Consider the following 19,547-nt stretch of genomic DNA (forward strand, 5'->3'; position numbering starts at 1 on the left):
CCTGTCCTGCCCACTTTTTGCGCCAGGTATGACACTGAAGACAGCGTCCCCCTCAGCCCGGGTTCCCGTTTGTTTACTTCCTGCAGGTGAGTTATCATTTACACGAGTATGAAACAAATTCCTAACATGGGGAATATTTCTACCGCTTAAGTTTCTAATATTAGCCCCAGCCTGTTTTAGAGACCGGCTTTAATTTGCCTCCGCCAGTCGCGAACCCGGCCACTGTTAGAGACCCGGCCGCTAATGGAATACAGGCCAGTATTAGAGAATTTATGGTATGTTAAGTCAATGGGGAACTTTAGCTTTATCTATGTCACTTCCAGTCAGAGGTTTAAAAATTCAGGAAGCTTGTTTCCATCTATTTCCATTGAGGCTGTTGGTCATAATAACGATAAACAAATGTCTAACTGTTGTTTGAAACATAGAAATAAAAAGGAGAAGCGTCATTCAATCCTTATGCAAAAGGACGGTTAGCAAAGAAGCTACTCCAGAACAGCTTTTTTTTAAAGTAAACAAACAGATAGCTGATGATCTAAAGGTGTTTGAGCCATTCGAGACATCCACATCCACAGATTTCTTCTTCTGTAACACTGAAGAGGCGCTACAGGTAACAAAAAAAGGACAAGGAGGTATCCGGGCAAGACTCGCAGCTAAGTCACACAAAGGTAGCTGTGACGGGATTGTCTAGGTCAGGACTAATCCGACATCTTATCCACGCAGTTTTGCTGTACACTTGTATAATGACAATAAAGTTATTCATACGTTCATTCAGGCACAGTATAGTCCTATAGCTTGTTAGTTCTGCATTTGTACTCAATAAGTCCTGAACAAAAAAGCTCGACTAAAGCAAACAAAGCATGACCAGATGAAAAATGAAGGTTTCCAGGAATTAGCCAGATCCGAGAACACCTTGTAGGAAACAGTGGAGCGTTTCATCGTGCGCTTGTTTTATGTTTGAGCTGCTGCTTCCACTGGAAAAACAAGACCTCTTTGTTTGAGATTCTAACCCACAACCTTCCACAACAGGTCGGGCGGCGGGGCATCTGGTCCTAATTTCCTTTGCCGTTATCCTTGATCACTGCAAGACCCGCGTGTGCAACATCAATGTCCAAAGACTGACGACTCCAGCGATGAGAGGGAGGCATTTCGGCCGGAGGGAAAAAATGTTTAGCTCTTTCAATGAAGTGCATATTTGAGGCTTGTAAACCTGATCTTTTACATTTTAAAAAGCGTCCGAAAAATCGCAATTCTTACCACTAGCTTACTCGGGGAGCTTCTTAAAGGGATATTTCAGGATTTTTGACATAGGGCCTCATTTCCTAGTTATCCAGAGTGTTGCTGATTTCTGGAGATATATTTTTTTGTAATTCATGCAGTTCTTATATTTGAAGAGTTAGCTAGGCTAGTGCAAGGCTAGCACATTTCTATGGCATCAGCTAGCCTGCATTAAAGGGGGGGTATTATGCTAAATCAACTTTTTCAAGCTTTACATAATGTTATTATGTCATTCCCTCATTAAAAACATGCCTGAAGTGTTGCCTTGGCACATTCACGTATTTTTGAGTATCTGTAAAAACTCTGATGGCAGCCATTTTAGGGATAGGTTTGCCTGAGTCCTCCTAGGAACGCCCCCACCTCCTGGAGACGCCTCCGAGCTTTCGTCACCAGCCGAGTAACCAACCACTGCTCCTCAGCAGAACCCCCTCCCCACTGATGCCACAAACAGCGTGTGGAGGGGGCGTGTCCGAAAGGGTCAGAGGTTCTTAAAGAGACAGAGGCCTATTCAAGACATTCACTACAGCCATTTTGAGAGAGCAATTTTATACAAGGCAGTTATTCTAATTTACTGCATTTACAGACCAACAGAAGGTTTGGTCATCATTGTAGTGTGATATAGACTGGTGCTATGTGATTGCATAAAACCCCCTCTTTAAAAACAGTCTGACCCGCTCCACAGTGCACCTGAGGCAAATCACTTATAACGCCAGACTAACCATATAAATGTCTGTGTCGATAGAATAATTTTTGGAATATAACTGACCTTGCATCACATGAATGATCGCATTTTGAGGGACTATTTTCTAGCAGATCACTCCGCCGCTGCATAGCTTACACAACCACGAAGCTGGTGCTGCTCAAATATAAGGTATTTTAAATGCAAAATGTATCTATCAACACAGACATTTATATGGTTAGTCTGGTGTTATAAGTGATTTGCCTCAGGTGCACTGTGGAGCGGGTCAGACTGTTTATAATGCAGGCTAGCTGATACCATAGACATGCGCTAGCCTTGCATTAGCCTAGCGCCACGAAACTGCATGTGTCAAAAATCCTGAAATATCCCTTTAACCAGTGAGAAGCTTTGGCATAATTACTTTCTCTGCGCTGGAGGAGTCCTATAGCGCCGGGAGCTCTCTGTAAAACCCTATGACTCATAACATTTGCATCTGATTTGGATAGGGATTTCCTCTATATGACTCCTGGGCCTAATCTGAATAAGGCTGAGAGGCTGAAATGTGATGTTGATTTGACACGTACGCTTTGCCGTCCATTTGACTCATCATCAGCCTTTTAAAGAACAGCGTGCCTCTACGCAGAGTCCCTTAGAGGGTTTTTTCATGAAAGTAATCTGACACAAAGAACTGCCATGAGCTTCTGGGGTAAATGTGTCTTACCTCTGTCAGGGCATGAAGCTGTCCCTCGTGAACGCACACGCCCATGAACCTGACGAGAACAAAACAAAATCGGCACATTAGGGCATGTTTCTCTTTGATGAAACACATTTGTCACAGTTTGACAGTTTAAAAGCAGCCGCACACATAAATTATAGTTCTGCAGCACATTCTCAGGAATATTCAGGTTTCCCTATATCAGGGGAGCGAGGGCCGAACCTCACCATTGTACCATGGTCGGCAAATGCCAGTGTTTCAGATCCTGCCTCCCTGGACACAATAGGCCCAAAAGAAACAAAGGGCCTTTCCTGATTACATTAACATCCAAGAGTCTGTCTCCCTATGTATTTGCATTTGGCGCCTGTGATCTGCATGTACACACCAACTCACACCAACTGCATCTTGTCCTGCTGTGCTGTTGTGACCTACGCTATATAGCTGGATCAGAGAGTTTGCTCCTCCGTGTATATATATGTATTAAACCTCTCATTTTGACTAAGACAGCATATCTCTAAGCTTTATTAAGTGAGAAAATCCACAACAAGACAAACGGCAAAGTTTTATATAATGATTTTGTTTGATCACTGTGATTGGTTAAACTCACTTGTCACTCACTCAGATCAGACAAACTCTGACCAAAAGTGCACGAGGAGTGAATGGAGCTTATGTTTGACATAGAGCTGCTTACACAGAACAGACATAAACTGTAGACTTTTAAGTAAGGGATAATGTATAGAACGCTGGTCATTATCGGGAAAATAAGTACCATTTATGCCCTGTTTAAAGGAATAGGCCACCATTTTTACATAGTGAGATATGTTCTCAACTTAGCTTTGACGAGTTCTTTAGGACCTGTCTGGTCTTCACCCGTGCCTTCAGCCACGTAAACACAGCGCAGACGGCGTTAGCATTTAGCCTCTCCCCCTCTCCTCTATAGCTCCAAAACAGGTCAAGATAGAAGCTACCAAGCTCTTCCACGTTTTCCCTATTTAAATATGGTTACGTGAAGTGTTACACTAGAAAGTATAATTACACCAAATTAAACAATGTGGATTTTCTAAGCGGATAAAAGGGAGAACTATATTGTAAGGCGTAATAATACCAGGAGTAATTTGGCATCCGCACAGTAAAGTGAAAATTACTGCGCAGTAAAGTGAAGATTACTGCGTGGATTTCGAACTGCTCTTGGTATTATTACGCCTTACAATATAATTCCCTCTTTTATCCGCTTAGAAAATCCACATTGTTTAATTTGGTGTAATTATACTTTGTAGTGGAACACTTCATGTAACCATATTTAAATCGGGAGAACGTGGAAGAGCTTGGTAGCTTCTATCTTGACCTGTTTTGGAGCTATAGAGGAGAGAGGGAGAGGCTAAATGCTAACGCCGTCTGCGCTGTGTTTACATGACTGAAGGCACGGGTGAAGATCAGACAGGTCCTAAAGAACTCGTCAAAGCTACGGTAAGAACATATCTCAGTATGTAAAAACGGTGGCCTATTCCTTTAAGTTAACGTGAGTCTGACTTTCAACTTACCCAGAGATTCACCACCATTCCTCCTTGCATTAGCCTAGCGCCACGAAACTTTTCAAATATAAGAACTGCATGAATTACAAAAAGAACATCTCCAGAAATCAACAACACTCTGGATAACTAGGAAATGAGGCCCTATGTCATGAATCCTGAAATAACCCTTTAACCTCTGATAAAGCATCTTTACAAATATGTACAAATCGTTAAACGATCAACCACCTCATGTTGGAAGTTGTGCTTCTTCATTTAATTTGGAAAAGTCCAGTGATCTTTATTGTAAACTTTTCACTTTCAGTTCATCAATGAAAAAAAAACCCTTCTGATGCAACGTCACGTTTCTCAGGGGAACCACTCACTTACTCACCAACACTTGGCCACTTTTAAGGAAGTCTCGTGGCATCGGTTGGCATCAGATATCGTAATAAAAAATGTTGAATCGATCGGTTAAAGATGAGACTTCCTTAACCCCTTAACTCCCACCTGAACCGAGCACATTTTCTCCAGTTTGGCTTTACCCCAGTCCAAAAGCTTCTGGAAAAAAGCTGTGAAAATAGCAACAAAACTGAGACGAAAACAATGATGGAAATGTGACAAAAAAGTGAGAAAACATTGACAAAAAAGTGACGAAAAAATGACAAAAATGTGACAAAAAATATGACAAATATGTGATAAAAATTTGCCCAAAAAATTAAAAAATATTACCAAAAAATGACCAAAATGTAACAAAAAATGACAAAAATTTGATACAAAAAAATGTGACAAAAAAAAAAAAAATGTGACAAAAAAATTACAAAAAATGACAGAATGTGACAAAAATGTGATAAAAAAAAAAAAAGGGACAAAATGTGACAAAAAATGACCAAAAAATGACAAAAATGTGACAAAAAAACTACAAAAATATGACAAAAATGTGATAAAAATGTGCCCAAAAAATTACAAAAATGTGACCAAAAAATGACAAAAATTTGATTAAAAAAACTTGACGAAAAACTTGACGAAAAAATGTGACAAAATGTGACAAAAAACAAATTGAATACCCAACAAAGAAAAAAATGATGGAAAAAAAATTTGATGACGTGAGGAAAAAGATCCTCTCGGTTCAGGTGGGAGTTAAGAGGTTAAACGTGGCTTTTATGAACATTACTACAATGAAGAGCTTGTCCTGTGCAGAGTTAAACTGCATTTTCTTTATAAATCACTGCAAATCCTCATTATGGAGAACAGGGCTGCACTCAGAGGTATTCGACGCCTTCTTTAAGTCTTCTTTAGCCCCATTAACAGCCGTAGATTTTCCTGCTTCCATCTGCTTCCCCGAACTCTACGAACAGCCTGGGGATTCAGTTTTCACGGTGTCTATATCTGCAAGTCCCCCTTTCAACAAAAATACAAGACCCATCCTGTCTTTAGACCAGTTCAATGTCAGCGAGGGCAACATCCAAGTCAGGAATCCGCGGGCAAGATCAGGCAAGCTCCCGGGAAGAACGCGGCGATAAAAGTCCTCTATTTACCCACATTCCTGCCTCGATCCCGCAATTTCTGCCCGACATCTGGTCTGTGGAAGTTCGACTGTGCATATTTACTTATTCCAAACCTGCAGGAGGTAAAAAAAAAAGGAGGCTGAATGTGGATCGAAATCACACAATGGGGAAAAATGAATGAAATAAAAATCTATGTCTTTTTCAACGAACTGTATCAAAATGACGATAAAGAGCAGGTATTATGCTTTGGTATCTGGTAATAACCTCAAACACATCTCGATCACTGTCTTACACTTTGCTCGTTAATCAGATGAAACTACTCCCGACCCCTCTCGCTCCCCTTTGCTGCGCAGCTGTTTCAATAAATAAACAAGGGGCACAGCGTGTCTGGAACTTGGCGACGGGACGATGAGGAAAGCATTTCCTGGATTCGTAGGACCTCAGGGGGAGCTTTTTGGGAAGAGGAGGAGTTTTACGGGTGATGTCGCCGCGGTGATGAGAACAGCCACAGGAGATGATCCAAAAATCTTGGTCTGTTCATCTTTTATTACTATGTGACGAGTTGTTATTGTGAAGCACTTTGGTCAAATGAAGGTAAGGTTTATACAGGCAGAAGCAAATCAAATTTAATGCTTTAAAGCAGAACTAAGTGACTTGCTAACCTTAATGAATCCTTTCCGTAGTCCCTGTGGGGGTAATATAAGTGTTAATGGGATGATTGGAGGGTCTTTCATCCCCCTGGTGTCTCTGGACAGGAAACCACACTTGCAACTTGACTGTCACCGGGTCAGAGTCACCAATACACACTAATGGAATCACGAAGAAGAAGCGAACACGAACAGGCTAACGGGAAAATCTAACTGCGGGCTAGCTTCGCTTAAACAGTATTTACAAAAATGATCTCCATTGTGTGATTGGATGTACAATATCCCTCTGTCCCTTTGTCTTATCTGTCAGTGTAGTATTTACTTTCACGGACAATTAATTAGTAAAAAATCTTAACTTGCTACAACACCTGCAGTGGCGCTTATGGCCTCTAGGGGCATGAGTGACTTAGTACAGCTTTAATGCCACGAATGCAGAAAAAAAAAAGAAATCATAGCATATAGGATTTGCAAACATATCAAACAGAGGAAGGAGAATTGGGCAAAACAGGAAACTTCAGCGCAAAAAAAAAAAAGTGGTTTCATTTTCACCCAAACTGCAGCTGAACATGTTTAAGGTTAATGATTTTGGTGTTTTTCATGACTGTATACAGGAAAAATTCTCATAATTTTCAAACAAATTAAGACTTCATGCTTTTTAATGACATTAAAGGAACAGGCTACCGTTTTTCCATACTGAGATATGTTCTTGCTTGAGCTTAGACGAGTTGATGTGTACCTGCCTGAAGTGTCTGGTCTTTGTGTGTGCACTCAGTCACGCAAAACGACCAAAGATGTTGTCAGCATTTGGCCTCTCCCAATGTATTCCTATAGCTCCAAACGGGAGCATGAACTGGTCTAAGTTCAGGTAAGAACAGATCTCAGTATGGAAAAACGGTGGCCTGTTCCTTTAAAGGGGCTAGATGCAAGTTGGCCATTTTATACTCACTACTGCCACCTCAGGTCATATGTGTAACTGCACCTTCTATATTACGCTCGTGAATGACGGCAATTCGGACCCGAAGTAACAACCTTTTTAGTGACAGTGCAGGATTTTAGAGGCGGTTGTGGTGAACAGCTTCTACACATTATGACATGGCTGGAACATGTAGGGGGAGGAAAATACATGTTTACATTTTTAAATTCTGTATAGTCCCTTTAAGGTCTTGATTTTGACACAATTCATACACAGTACTGCTTTTTAACGCCCCGCAGAAACCCTGGGTTAAGGTGTACTTTATTGTCCCCATAGAGCAGGGGTGGCCAACCCGCGGCTCTCGAGCCGCATGCGGCTCTTGGCCAATCAGAGTGCGGCTCTTTGCATGATTGGAGATGTTTAATACAATGCGGCTCTTTGCTAAATAATTGGTAAATATTTCCCATAAACTGTAACAGTCTTTGACCAAAAATCCAACCATCGTCCTACAGACCCTGTTTCCATCTCTACACATGAATGAGAGTCTGTATCTCCCTCCTTTTCGAGGCGGTGTGTAAAAGGAGCCCGTGCAGCCTCACTCAAAGCGGGATGTAGGTTAAACAACAGGCAGGCAGATCGTGGCACTAGGATTAGCTTCTGTGCTTTTCAGATTTCTGATCAGCTACTCTTTATTTGATGTAATTTGGCCACATATTCACAGAAAAAGATCAAAATTAGGAAATGGAAAAAAGTGGAGCTCTTAAGCGTATGATGCGAAGCGCGACATCGCAACGCGGAAATACGCAAAGTCATGACTTTTCTTTCACACGTGCTATAACTGTAACAGATGCAACTTAAAACAGACTCTCAGATCCTCCAGAGGCTCCTGATTAAAGTTTATGAACTTTGTGCAGCCTAGAGTGCGTTCTTTGCACAGTCCAGTCAGGACAAAGCTGCAGGCACTGAGCGCACAGGCCAGGGGCGAATCAGAGAAGGGGGCTCAGTGGGCAGCGCCCCACATACAAACACACCCCAGCATTAAAAAAAAAAAATAATAATAATAATAATAATAATAATAATCTAATTCTGTCTCAGTCAGAACAGGAAACACAAAATGTCATTTAATATACATGTATTTCAATCTTGTTGAGGAGTAAAACCATTCAATCTAACACAATTATTAAAAAAAAAAAAAAAGAAAAAGGCATAAAGTTATAGTTTATTGTGATAAAATAAAACGGTCACATTCTATTTAATCACAATAAAGTACCGCCCCGGGATCTCGCTAATGGTCGGTGCCTTTGTGGCTCTTCACAGTATCAAGGTTGAAAATTTCGGCTCTTGGTCTCCGACTGGTTGGCCACCCCTGCCATAGAGAAATGTGTCTCTGCATTTGACCCATCATTTGAGTGGAAGATTCACCAATTGTACATGTTTTAATGGTAGGGGAAAGCAGAGAACCTGGAGGAAACCTACGCAGACATGGGGAGAACATGCACGCTCCGCAGAAAGGCCCCATCCAGGTGGGAATCAAACCCAGGGCTTTCTTGCTGTGCTGTTTTTAAATGTGCTATACAGATAAACACAGCCCCAGGTCTGTGTTTGACGAGAGAAAAACTACGACCCTTCTTTAAAAATAGGACTGTGCAATTAATCGAATTGTATTTTTGTTGTCGACTTTGTGCATATAAAAGTGTAATGATGGAAAACCTCAGTGATTTTAAATGTGCATAAAACATACACAAAACTAAATCTAAACAGTATGTTCAGACACCTGTGTAAAACCAGTTAGACTTTCCATTCCCAGATGTCTCTCAGCTCTTCCTGGCAATATTTGTGTAACCAAATCTGGACCGCGCGCTGTGTCAACTCGCAGAAACGCCTGGCACTTGCAAAAAACGACTCGGGGCAGAAGCCGAGGTCGAAGCCGTGGGTCGTGTTCGGAGCTCGGCGAAATAAAAGATCTGCTCAGAGCGGCTCGCAAACACCACAACACAGAAACACAGAAACACAAGGCCAAACAAAGGCGGTTCTGTCTGAGGAGGAGGAGGAGGAGTGGAATCTCTGTGTGTGATATTAACAGGAGAGCGGCTACAACAATAACATAGTGTTGACCTGAAGAAGTGTGATTAACTTAAGCAAAACAACATTGATAAAAGCATTCAGAGTCTGCACGGGTGAAGGTGCCCCAGAGCTGAAAAGAACCACTGATTTAGATTTTTTTTTACTCAAAGAATAGATTATTTTGCTCTGGATTCCCGATTGTCTGTGGATACCCGGCAGCTCCAGCACCGCAGACTCTGCCTCGGGCTGAAGAGGCGGCTGCAGACTCTGGAGCCGCTGGAGGAGAAAATCTATTGTTCACGAGCTCCACGTCTGACACAGTTCTGCAGCAGGGCCGAAGGAAGCGGGTCACGACCACGAAACCACTGAGGAAGTCAAATCTCTACTTAGATCTCCCTTTAGAAGAAGAAGAAGAAGAAGATCTTTATTTATATAGGACACTTTTAAATGGAATAAGCCAATAAAGCAATAACAGGCCAGTAATGTTATTGAAATTAACACATGTATCCAGACCATTTTTCATGATATTTGTAGCACCACAGTGTATTCGTTATAGCCATGGACACATGTTATGGCTCGTTTGAAAGCTGAGACTCTAAGCTCTCCTTAGGTGAAAACAGTTTAATTCTACGTGCCTCGGTTCCTGAGAAATCTAAGCAAAACAGAGGTTAGCTCTGATCAAAATCATGTATTTTTTTCTACAAATGGAGATGTTGTGTGTTTTATGCAACGCTCTCCTTTCTGATTAACTCCTCTCTCCAACTCTCTCCTCTCAGGACAGACACTAACGTTATGGGACTAAATATCTCCATTTCAAGTCAATTTTCAACAATAACATTGTTGACTGTTTTGAAATACTGCGTGTTATCGATGTGCATTTAAACAGCCTGGTTCTGGATTGAAGACTTTAACAGGATGTTTCTCAGCCGTCCTTGGACCGATTTTAACTCAAACGCGCTCTAGAGAGCGAGAAAGAAGTGTCGGGTTTACAGTTGTTCGCTACGCAACACCACGCCCCCTTAGACAAAAAAGAAAGAAAAGAAACTCAATAATATATGAAATGTCCAGATCATAACTTTTCAGTTTTTGATCATCATTTATTTCACTTCTGTTCATCACAGATCTACCAAAATCACACAGAAGGTGTATTTATTAACGTTTTTGGCACTCAATGTTGCGAAACATCACACATTTTGCCAATAGCTGAGGGCCTGATCTTTCTAAACGCAGACTATAATTACAAAAACATGTTGACTTAGTGCTTTAAAGTGGGGAGTACTTGGGGTGGAGTGTTACGTTCAACAGCCTTTTCCTCCAACCAGACTCCGCGGGGAGGGGGAGAGGTTGTGGGGGAGTCGGGGATGAACATGTGCTTTTGTTTTGGTCACGTTTCCGCAATTACAGCCGAGCGAGTGCCGACCCGGGCCACAGCGGGACCGCCTGTAGCTATATCTCTTTCTCTCGAGACACAAGCTTTGTTTAGCTCCCGATGGGGTTAATAAAGTTTGTAGTTTGTCCTGTGAGAGCCTGTAATGCTTAAAGAAGAACACAAGGAGCGAATGTGAGGCCATCGGTGCACCGCCGTCAGTGCTGCTTGTAATAGAAATTGGGCTTTTGAGAGAAAAGTGATGAGAAACTGAAGACAAATTTTCAACATAGCCTGCTTTTTGTTGTTTGGAGCGCAATTTTTGTATTTTCACCGAAGATATCAAGCAAATATAGTCGATTGGTGGCATTATAATGAAATAAGTGTTGTCAAAAGTGTTGTAAAGTGCATCTACTCTATTGACTTAAGTAGAAAAAAGTTGAATTCATGCCATTCGATGCTTGAGTCTATCTACTAATTAGCGACTCTCAATAACCCAGATTGTAAAGCTCCGGTGATAATCCGATTGTACTTTTATGGAAACAAAGCTCGGCCAAGTCATGACGGCCACCTTCAAAAAGCCCCTCGTTATGAACAGACACATAACAAGCTTTTGAATACGGTTATGCAATGAGATTACTGTAGCTGCGCTTTGAAGACTGGAACCAGGAAACGGGGAATAAAGACGACCGCGGCTGCAACAACTGGATTTAGGGATTAAATTAGGTTTGAAAACATTCTTTTGGGAACTTCAGGATTGATATTTTAAAGTTTGATCAAAGTGAGAGAGAGTTTCGATCAGCTCAGATTCGACTACTCAGTGTTGAATTTAGAAAAGTGGAAGACAGTTCTGAATTGACTCTCTGATGCAGAAAAATCCAGGAAATCCAGATTGTGAAGAGGATATATCAAATGAAACGTGAATGAAACTATACGCTGCAGAAAGTATGTTTTTAACAAGTGAACAAAGGGCCTCATTGTGAACATTCATGAAGTTTGTGGAGAATAGTAGTGCTTTACTATTCGCCTACTCATACTTCATAAGATGCAAGAAGTTTGTTCTTCCAGAAGAACTGTCTCCCATCTTAGAACTCATTTTGTGAATACCACAAATCTGTGTAAGAGGCTTGAAAGAGGCTAGATGCAAGTTAGCCATCTTATACTCACTACTGCCACCTCAGGTCATACGTGTAACTGCACCTTCTATATTAAGCTCGTGCATGACGGCACTTCGGACCTGAAGTAACACCTTTTTGAGTGACAGTGTAGGATTTTAGAGGCAGTTGTGGTGAACAGGTCTGAGCGCATTCTACACATTAGGACATGGAGGAATATGTAGGGGGAGGAAAATACATCACTTTAACATTTTTAACCTCCGCATAGTCCCTTTAAGAACACATTTCTGCGCAAGATGGGCTCATGCATGAGGCCCAATGTAATTCCAAGGTCAAAAGCTGATTTTGCATTTAAGTGTAAGAAGAGGGTTCAAAAAGCCAACTCAGCACACAGATCAAAGTAGTACTAGATGTTAGGGCTTCAATTAAATTGAAATTTACTAAAAATTGCAATCCCTACTTTGCTCAATCTCATGGTGCTTTATAATAGTCAGGTTTACAGGCGTCTTTGGCAGAAACAGCACCTAGTTTTGGAGTTTGGACGAGACAATGGAATATTTTTGTGTGTTAAAAGGAACTGTAGGGAGGCATTTTTTTTGCCATATTGTCCAGCCCTACTAAAAGTCCACCACAGACTTGTTAAAGTAGAAAAACTGACCTGAGGATGCAGGGGTGGGACAGACGGTTCATGAGCTGCACCTCTCGCAGCATGTTGGCTCTGTTACTGCTCAGTTTGTTCATCTTCAGAGCCATCACCTGATCGGAGGCTCGGTGACGCACCTGCAGCACAACAAACAACATTCACGAGTCAACATTATGAAATAAATAAAAATACAATAGCTCGAGGATTAGCCAGTTGTTCATTTGGTACAATTTGACAGAAATGTGTTTGTGTTAAAAAGGTAAAACGCCACATATTTAAGTTATACAAGTAATGTTTTGATGATTCAGATTAAATGTCCTTTTTGCAAAGATTTCACCAAACAGAGGAAAGAGAATTGGACAAAACGAGCAAAACATTTGGTAAATTTCAGCCAAAACTGCAACTGAACATGTTTTAGGCCAGAATTTTGGTCAAAAGTGTTGAGGGATGTCAGAATTTTCAAAGAACTTTAGTTTTAATGCCAATTTGAATCCAATCTAATGCTTTTTCATGACCTTTAAGGCCTTGATTTTGGCACAATCCATTTAATTACTTATTGCTTTTTAATGCCGCGCTGTTACCCTGGTTATTGATGAGTGAACAACATTGTAACATGGCAAAAACCTTTTCTTTCCCTTTAACTTTGGAACAAATCTGTGTCCTTTAAATAATTGAATAATATGTCCGTAAAGTTGACTTAAAGAGTCTTAGATTTAGTCCACAAACTATGAAATTTTAGTACAAATCAAGGCTAAAACAAAACTGAAACATCAACCCTGGTTCATCATCACAACACTCCAGGCAAATGTAGAAGTGTGTATCCCTAATATTTATGAACCGTAATGAATCCTACCCCGACCCCGTGCACTGGGAGGACGTCTGAACCATAACATTTTGAGGGCGAGTGTAATGAGGTCAGCGCTGTCGGACGCTCATGACTTGGAAATGTCCAGCTGCCAAACAATCAATGGCTGTTTCTGCCACACGTGGGTGACATTTTCCATGGCATTGTTGTACAGTGGCGCAAACAGAGGAGGGAACGGGGATATGAAGAACGGATCCATCAACCCAGTGTTTATTAAGTTATTAACCTCTTAACTCCCACCTGAACGGGTCACATTTTCTCCAGTTTGGCTTTACCCCAGTCAAAAAGCTTCCTGGGAAAAAAGCACCAAAACAGCCACAGAGAAATGAGAAGAAAACAAGGATGTAAACGCAACAAAAAAAAACAAAAATTTTACAAAAATTCAACAAAAATGTGCCAAAAATTCAACCAAAAAGTGACAAAAATTCTACAAATATGTGACAAAAATTCAACAAAAATGTGACAAAAACTCAACCAAAAAGGGCCAAAAATTCAACAAAAATGTGACAAAAATTCAACCAAAAAGTGACAAAAATTCAACAAAAATGTGACAAAAACTCAACCAAAAAGTGCCAAAAACTCAACAAAAATGTGACAAAAACTCAACCAAAAAGTGACAAAAACTCAACAAAAATGTGACAAACACAACACAGCAACAACGCGAGGAAAAAGATAAGTTTTGCGGGTCTTAGCTTTCAAATGAGGTGTTACACAGCGGCCTATAGCCAAAGAGGACAGCATGCATTCGGTTTAGGCGGGTGGTAAGAGGTTATGAGGGTGCAAACATTTCAAAATGACTGGACTGGGTTGGGCAGTGAGGAGTTTCTAATGTGGCAAGATTTTGTGACAAGATTGAGAAGACGTTTCTGACGGAAGCGAGACATAAGTAACTCAATCTACAGCTCAAAGCACGACAGAAGATTGTTTGGACACGAAATAGAACCGTCGCAGTCGCAGAGTGAGCCTCTTGCTGCAAATAGGATCTCTGTCAAGCATCTTGTCAACAAAATACACCATCAGAGCCCGCTGCACCGCCCCGGAGTCATGAGCAACAGAATCCAGGCATGAACAGGTCCCCATTTCACTTTTTACAAGAATAACTAGCAGCACTTGCCTCAGCTTTGCTCCTAAAACTGCTGCGACAAAACTTTGGTCATAACTACGGTTCTCTCTTTGAACCGTCACACAGTGGAGACGAGAGATGAGATTTAATTATTTCATAAAACAAAAAACTCATGCAATGTACACCGTGCATTAGGCCTTCCTGCACGGAGATGAAAAACTCAAAAAACCCGTGGGAAGAAAGAGAAATCTCGACCTTTGAATCAGTGAGCGAACCCCTGAACAACTGCCCGGGTCTGGCCAATATGCCTTAAAAATAGTGTAGGGATGCACCGATACCAGAATCGGGTATTGGGCCGATACCACATGCTTGTACTCATACTCGTACTCATTAATAAGGTCCTGATACCAGAAAACCGATACCAACCGATGCTGGATTTAACCAGAGCTAAATGTTGTTAGTGCTGCAGTGTTTACAAGATACAGGCTAACGTTGCTAGCTAGCCGCTAACTCGGGGGTAACAGTTCTGGTGATTCTTACAGCATTTTATGCCCAGGGGCTTTTTCATCTGAAAAACTAACCCAGCGACTAAAAAGTCCTCAGAAAATCTAAATGAATGAGATACAGCATGTCCAGATTGACCGAAAATGAGCTGCAGCAGAACAATCAAAATGCTGACCATTTAAGTAAAATCTCAATACTATTGTTAAATAAAAATAGATGAATGAATAAAGCACAAGCATTTAGGAGCTTTTGGACATGAGCTGTTCTGTCTATGATGGACAGTGCAATAAAAATTGAAATAATACTGAATTAAAAATATGATGTCGTGAGATCGACAGACGGATCAGTGCAGCGTCAGCAGTGATGCGGTCGCTGTATCGGTCTGTCGTGGTGAAGAGGGAGCTGAGTCGGGGGCAAAGCTCTCGATTTACCGATCGATCTACGTTCCCGCCCTCACCTATGGTCATGAGATTTGGGTCATGACCGAAAGGACAAGATCGCGAATACAAGCGGCCGAAATGAGTTTCCTTCGCAGGGTGGCTGGGCGCACCCTCCGAGATCGGGTGAGGAGCTCAGTTACCCGGGAGGAGCTCGGAGTAGAGTCGCTGCTCCTTCACGTCGAAAGGAGCCAGCTGAGGTGGCTCGGGCATCTGTTCCGGATGCCTCCTGGTCGCCTCCCGCGGGAGGTGTTCCAGGCATGTCCTAGTGGGACAAGGCCTCGGGGAAGACCCAGGACACGCTGGTGGGACTATGTCTCCGAGCTGGCCTGGTGTCGCCTCGGGGTCCCCCCAGAACAGCTGGAGGAGGTGTGTGTGGATCGGGAAGTCTGGGCATCTCTGCTGAGACTGTTGCCCCCGCGACCCCGCCCCGGATAAAGCGGAAGAAAATGGACGGATGGATGAACTAAAAATAAAATGGTATCTGTTCAATTCTGATGTAGCTTCTCTTAAAAGTGTCGCCTACTTTACTCACGGAAATGTAAATGAGTAAAAAGTCAGTTTATAAACCGTCTGTTCACTTCAAAAAGTATGCTGAAGAAAATGCCTTGTACTCGTATCGGTATTCGGTATCGGTAAGTACTTAAATCAAACTACTCGTACTTGTATAGGTTTTAGAAAAAGTGCTATAGGTGGTAGTAGACATAGTAATGTAATCCCCTATTCTTTGCTGTTCTACACTTACTGAGCCCATTAAACTAAAACATGCTGCAGTTTGTACAGACGTGGTTTCGGTCAGAATGTAGATACGTAGAAAGAGCCTTACGAGTTCTAACCTGTAAACCACAGAGACACATAAAATAAAACCGTGTGACTCATCCGTCGACCTGCAGTCGTTTCCTGAAAGCTCCACTTTAAGACATGAGCTCAACCCCGTTTAACCACCGCGATTACAGCACTAATGTGTAACACGAGAATCCCAACACATCGTCTTTACAATCGAGATGTTTTGGAAAATCCTTGGAAATCTACAAAAAATGAGCGTTGAGAAATTATTTGACTAAATATCGACGAAAATTAAAGCACATTTTCATCAAAAGGCAAAAACTAAATGAAAACATGTTATTAAAGAGGCTAGATGCAAGTTAGCCATTTCATACTCACTACTGCCACCTCAGGTCATACGTGTAACTGCACCGTCTATATTAAGCTAGTGCATCACGGCACTTCAGACCCGAATTAAGGAAAATACTAACATTTTTAAACTCCGTATTATCCCTTTAACCTTAACTCCCGCCTGAACCGAGAGGATCTTTTTCCTCACGTCATCAGATTTTTTTCCCATCATTTTTTTGTTGGAAATTCAACTCATTTTTGTAACTTTTTGGTCATTTTTTATCACATTTTTGTCATTTTATTGTCAATTTTTTGTCATTTTTTCGTCCATTTTTTATTACATTTTTGTCTTTTGTTGGTCACATTTTTGTCAATTTTTTGTCATTTTTTGGTCAAATTTGTATCACATTTTTTTCATACTTTTGTAATTTTTTTGTCACATTTTTGTCATTTTTTCGTCCATTTTTTGTCAATTTCTTATGACATTTTTGTGACATTTTTGCCACTTTTTCATACATTTTTCGTCACTTTTTTGTCAATGTTTTCTCACTTTTTTGTCACATTTCCATCATTGTTTTCGTCTCAGTTTTGTTGCTATTTTCACAGCTTTTTTCCAGAAGCTTTTGGACTGGGGTAAAGCCAAACTGGAGAAAATGTGCTCGGTTCAGGTGGGAGTTAAGGGGTTAAAAGACTAACACTGCGTTCCACCGACTTTCCACGGCACCGCTTTGCCAATGACAAACGCTGGAAGTCAATTAGCGCCGCTGAGATCAGTGGACGCCGTCGTGAGACTTGCCTGGACTCGGAGCACAATGGAATTACATATTTAGTTTCAGCGGCGCGCGGCTTCAGATCATTCCGACAATGAGCCTTTCATCCGTCGCTGAACCGCCGCTTAAACCGCGCGAGATCGATTTCAACGGGAAACAAGAGAAGCACGGAAAACTCCAATGGATTAGACACAGAGTAAGTGCATTAATGAGAGAAGAGAATTTACGACAGGAGGAGGCATTTTTTGCACGGTGCGCCACGAGGGAAAGGTCATAAATGAGTCAACTAAGGTCATTTAACAGTTCCGGTTTTGGATTGTGCTTTAATGGTATCAGCTTTATTCATGTGTCACAACAGTTGTTCAATTTTTTTACACTTACAAAACCGAGAAGACGGAGAAATCCTGTATTCTGGGTCAGCACATCCCTACTTCTGGTCCAAATCCAAATGAATATCTGAGGTAAAAAAGGGGCTGGATGCAAGTTAGCAATTGTATACTCACTACTGCCACCTCAGGTCATACGTGTAACTGAACCTTCTATATTAAGCTCGTGCATGACGGCACTTCAGACCCGAAGTAAAACTTTTTGAGTGACAGTGCAGGATTTTAGAGGCAGTTGAGGTGAACAGGTCTGAGCTCATTCTACACATTAGGACATGGCTGGAACATGTAGGGGGAGGATAATACTTCATTTTGACATTTTTAAACTCCGTATATATATACTTCCCTTATAGCAGTGCACAAACATGCACGTCAGACTCAAGCCATTAGCTTCAAGGCACAAACATCCACAGAAACTTTTAAACACAGAAGTGTCGGTGAAGCTTTCATTTCCTACAGACAGTTTCAAATGTTCTCAGGTCTTGTCCACACTTAGCAGTGCACTTCATAAAACAAAGATATTTACCTACGATTTGGCCAATCGTTCACACCAAACTACAGATTTCTGTCCAAAAACGAATGTTTCTAAAACCTCTGTGCAAAGTGAAGCGTGTGGATATAAATAGCTGGAGTTTTGAGCTGAACGTCACTGCCAACGACAAAATCTGCTCTGACGTCAAACGCGCAAACTGTGTTTACAGAATCAGAAACAGCATCGACGCCTGAGAACTGAGTTGGTTTTTATGATTGTTCAAGTTCTGCTTCACATCGAAGAGCGCAGGCGAAGGAGCACTTTACACTCAGCTATTTTTATGCAAAATAACCATCCCACGTCCAAGACACGTTCCTCAAAGACACCAATGTCGGTTTTGGTTCAGACCAGGACGCACTGCAGCTGCTGGAGAACTTTGAGATGGAAGTCGTCCTACAAGAGGAAAGGTGAGACGAGTGTCATGGTCCTCGCTGCTGCCATTGTCTGAGTTAGTACGTGCAAGGACAGTCTACTGTAATGCAATCACCGGTCAGGGAGGTCAAGAAAGTTGCTGTTATAGCTACAATAGTGGGACCCCAGTTCATACAGTTATAAAAATGTATGTACTTGTGTAGAGAAGCTTAAAAACTATTTCCATATTCTTAGCAGCAGTTGAAGTGCCCCAAGAAAAAGACGGAGGCGCGACGTCACCGTGAAAAGGGCCTCCCGCTGTCCTATCATATTTACGAACACACTTACTAGTAAGAGTTTGAATTTTTTGGGGGGAAAAAAAACAAAGCTTTTTAATAACTTAAGGTCTCAAAAAGGATGCACAGTTGGTAAAGTACTGGATTGGTTGGTTGAGATGTAGGGGCTCATTTCAGTGGCTCCTTTTAACAAAAAATGACTACCGGTAATAGCCGTCATGACAAATGCTTGAAACACATCTCCACCTAGGGCTGCTCGATTATATAAAAAAAATAATCACGATTATTTTCGTAATAATTGAAATCATGATTATTCAAACGATTAGTTGTTGCCTTAAAAAAAAATCTTTATTTTATCTATTAATTTTTATTATTATTTTAAAAAGCAACTATGGATTTCATTTTCTTTGGACAAAAAAAGCATTTTTTTTTTTTTAAATATGCTCACGTTTCTAAACTAATCCTATAGGGACACCTGCCCCCTGCTGGCCAGCCGTCACACCTGTCCAACAGAGCGGCCTGATGACATCATCACATAGCGCTAATGTTCGTGAAATGCGAAGGGAACAGAAACAATCATCTCAGCAGCATGAAATAATAAGAGTTTGTTTGAGCTCCGTTGATCTGCTCCTGAAGAAGAGTTTTAGACTTTTCTACTAAACAAAACGAGTGCCTGAGCAAAGGATGTCGAGGCTTCTAAACAGCTGTTCTCCTTTCAGCACAAGGTGAGCTCTTAACAGTGGCGTTATCTCAAGAGTTAGGTATAAAAAATATTAGTACGATATCATTTACAGTTC

The 19,547-nt window shown here is 41.4% G+C and overlaps 2 protein-coding genes across 2 annotated transcripts in view; both read right to left on the reverse strand.

Moving 5' to 3' along the window:
• The window catches only part of tesk2 (testis associated actin remodelling kinase 2), a 77,288-nt gene that overhangs the window by 35,261 nt on the left and 22,480 nt on the right, over nucleotides 1-19,547 (reverse strand). Inside the window, exons 4-5 of the mRNA XM_079569763.1 lie at nucleotides 12,449-12,570; nucleotides 2,676-2,724 (exon numbers count right to left, since the gene is read on the reverse strand). Coding sequence (XP_079425889.1) covers nucleotides 2,676-2,724; nucleotides 12,449-12,570 — 171 coding nt within the window. The remainder of the gene's footprint in view (nucleotides 1-2,675; nucleotides 2,725-12,448; nucleotides 12,571-19,547) is intronic.
• The window catches only part of copa (COPI coat complex subunit alpha), a 198,761-nt gene continuing 188,391 nt past the window's right edge, over nucleotides 9,178-19,547 (reverse strand). The window contains exon 31 of the mRNA XM_079569681.1: nucleotides 9,178-9,187. The gene's annotated coding sequence lies outside the window, so the exon portion shown is untranslated. The remainder of the gene's footprint in view (nucleotides 9,188-19,547) is intronic.

Source organism: Gobius niger (genome assembly GCF_951799975.1).
Source record: "Gobius niger genome assembly, chromosome: 13".
In the NCBI taxonomy this organism is placed as follows: Eukaryota; Metazoa; Chordata; class Actinopteri; order Gobiiformes; family Gobiidae; genus Gobius; species Gobius niger.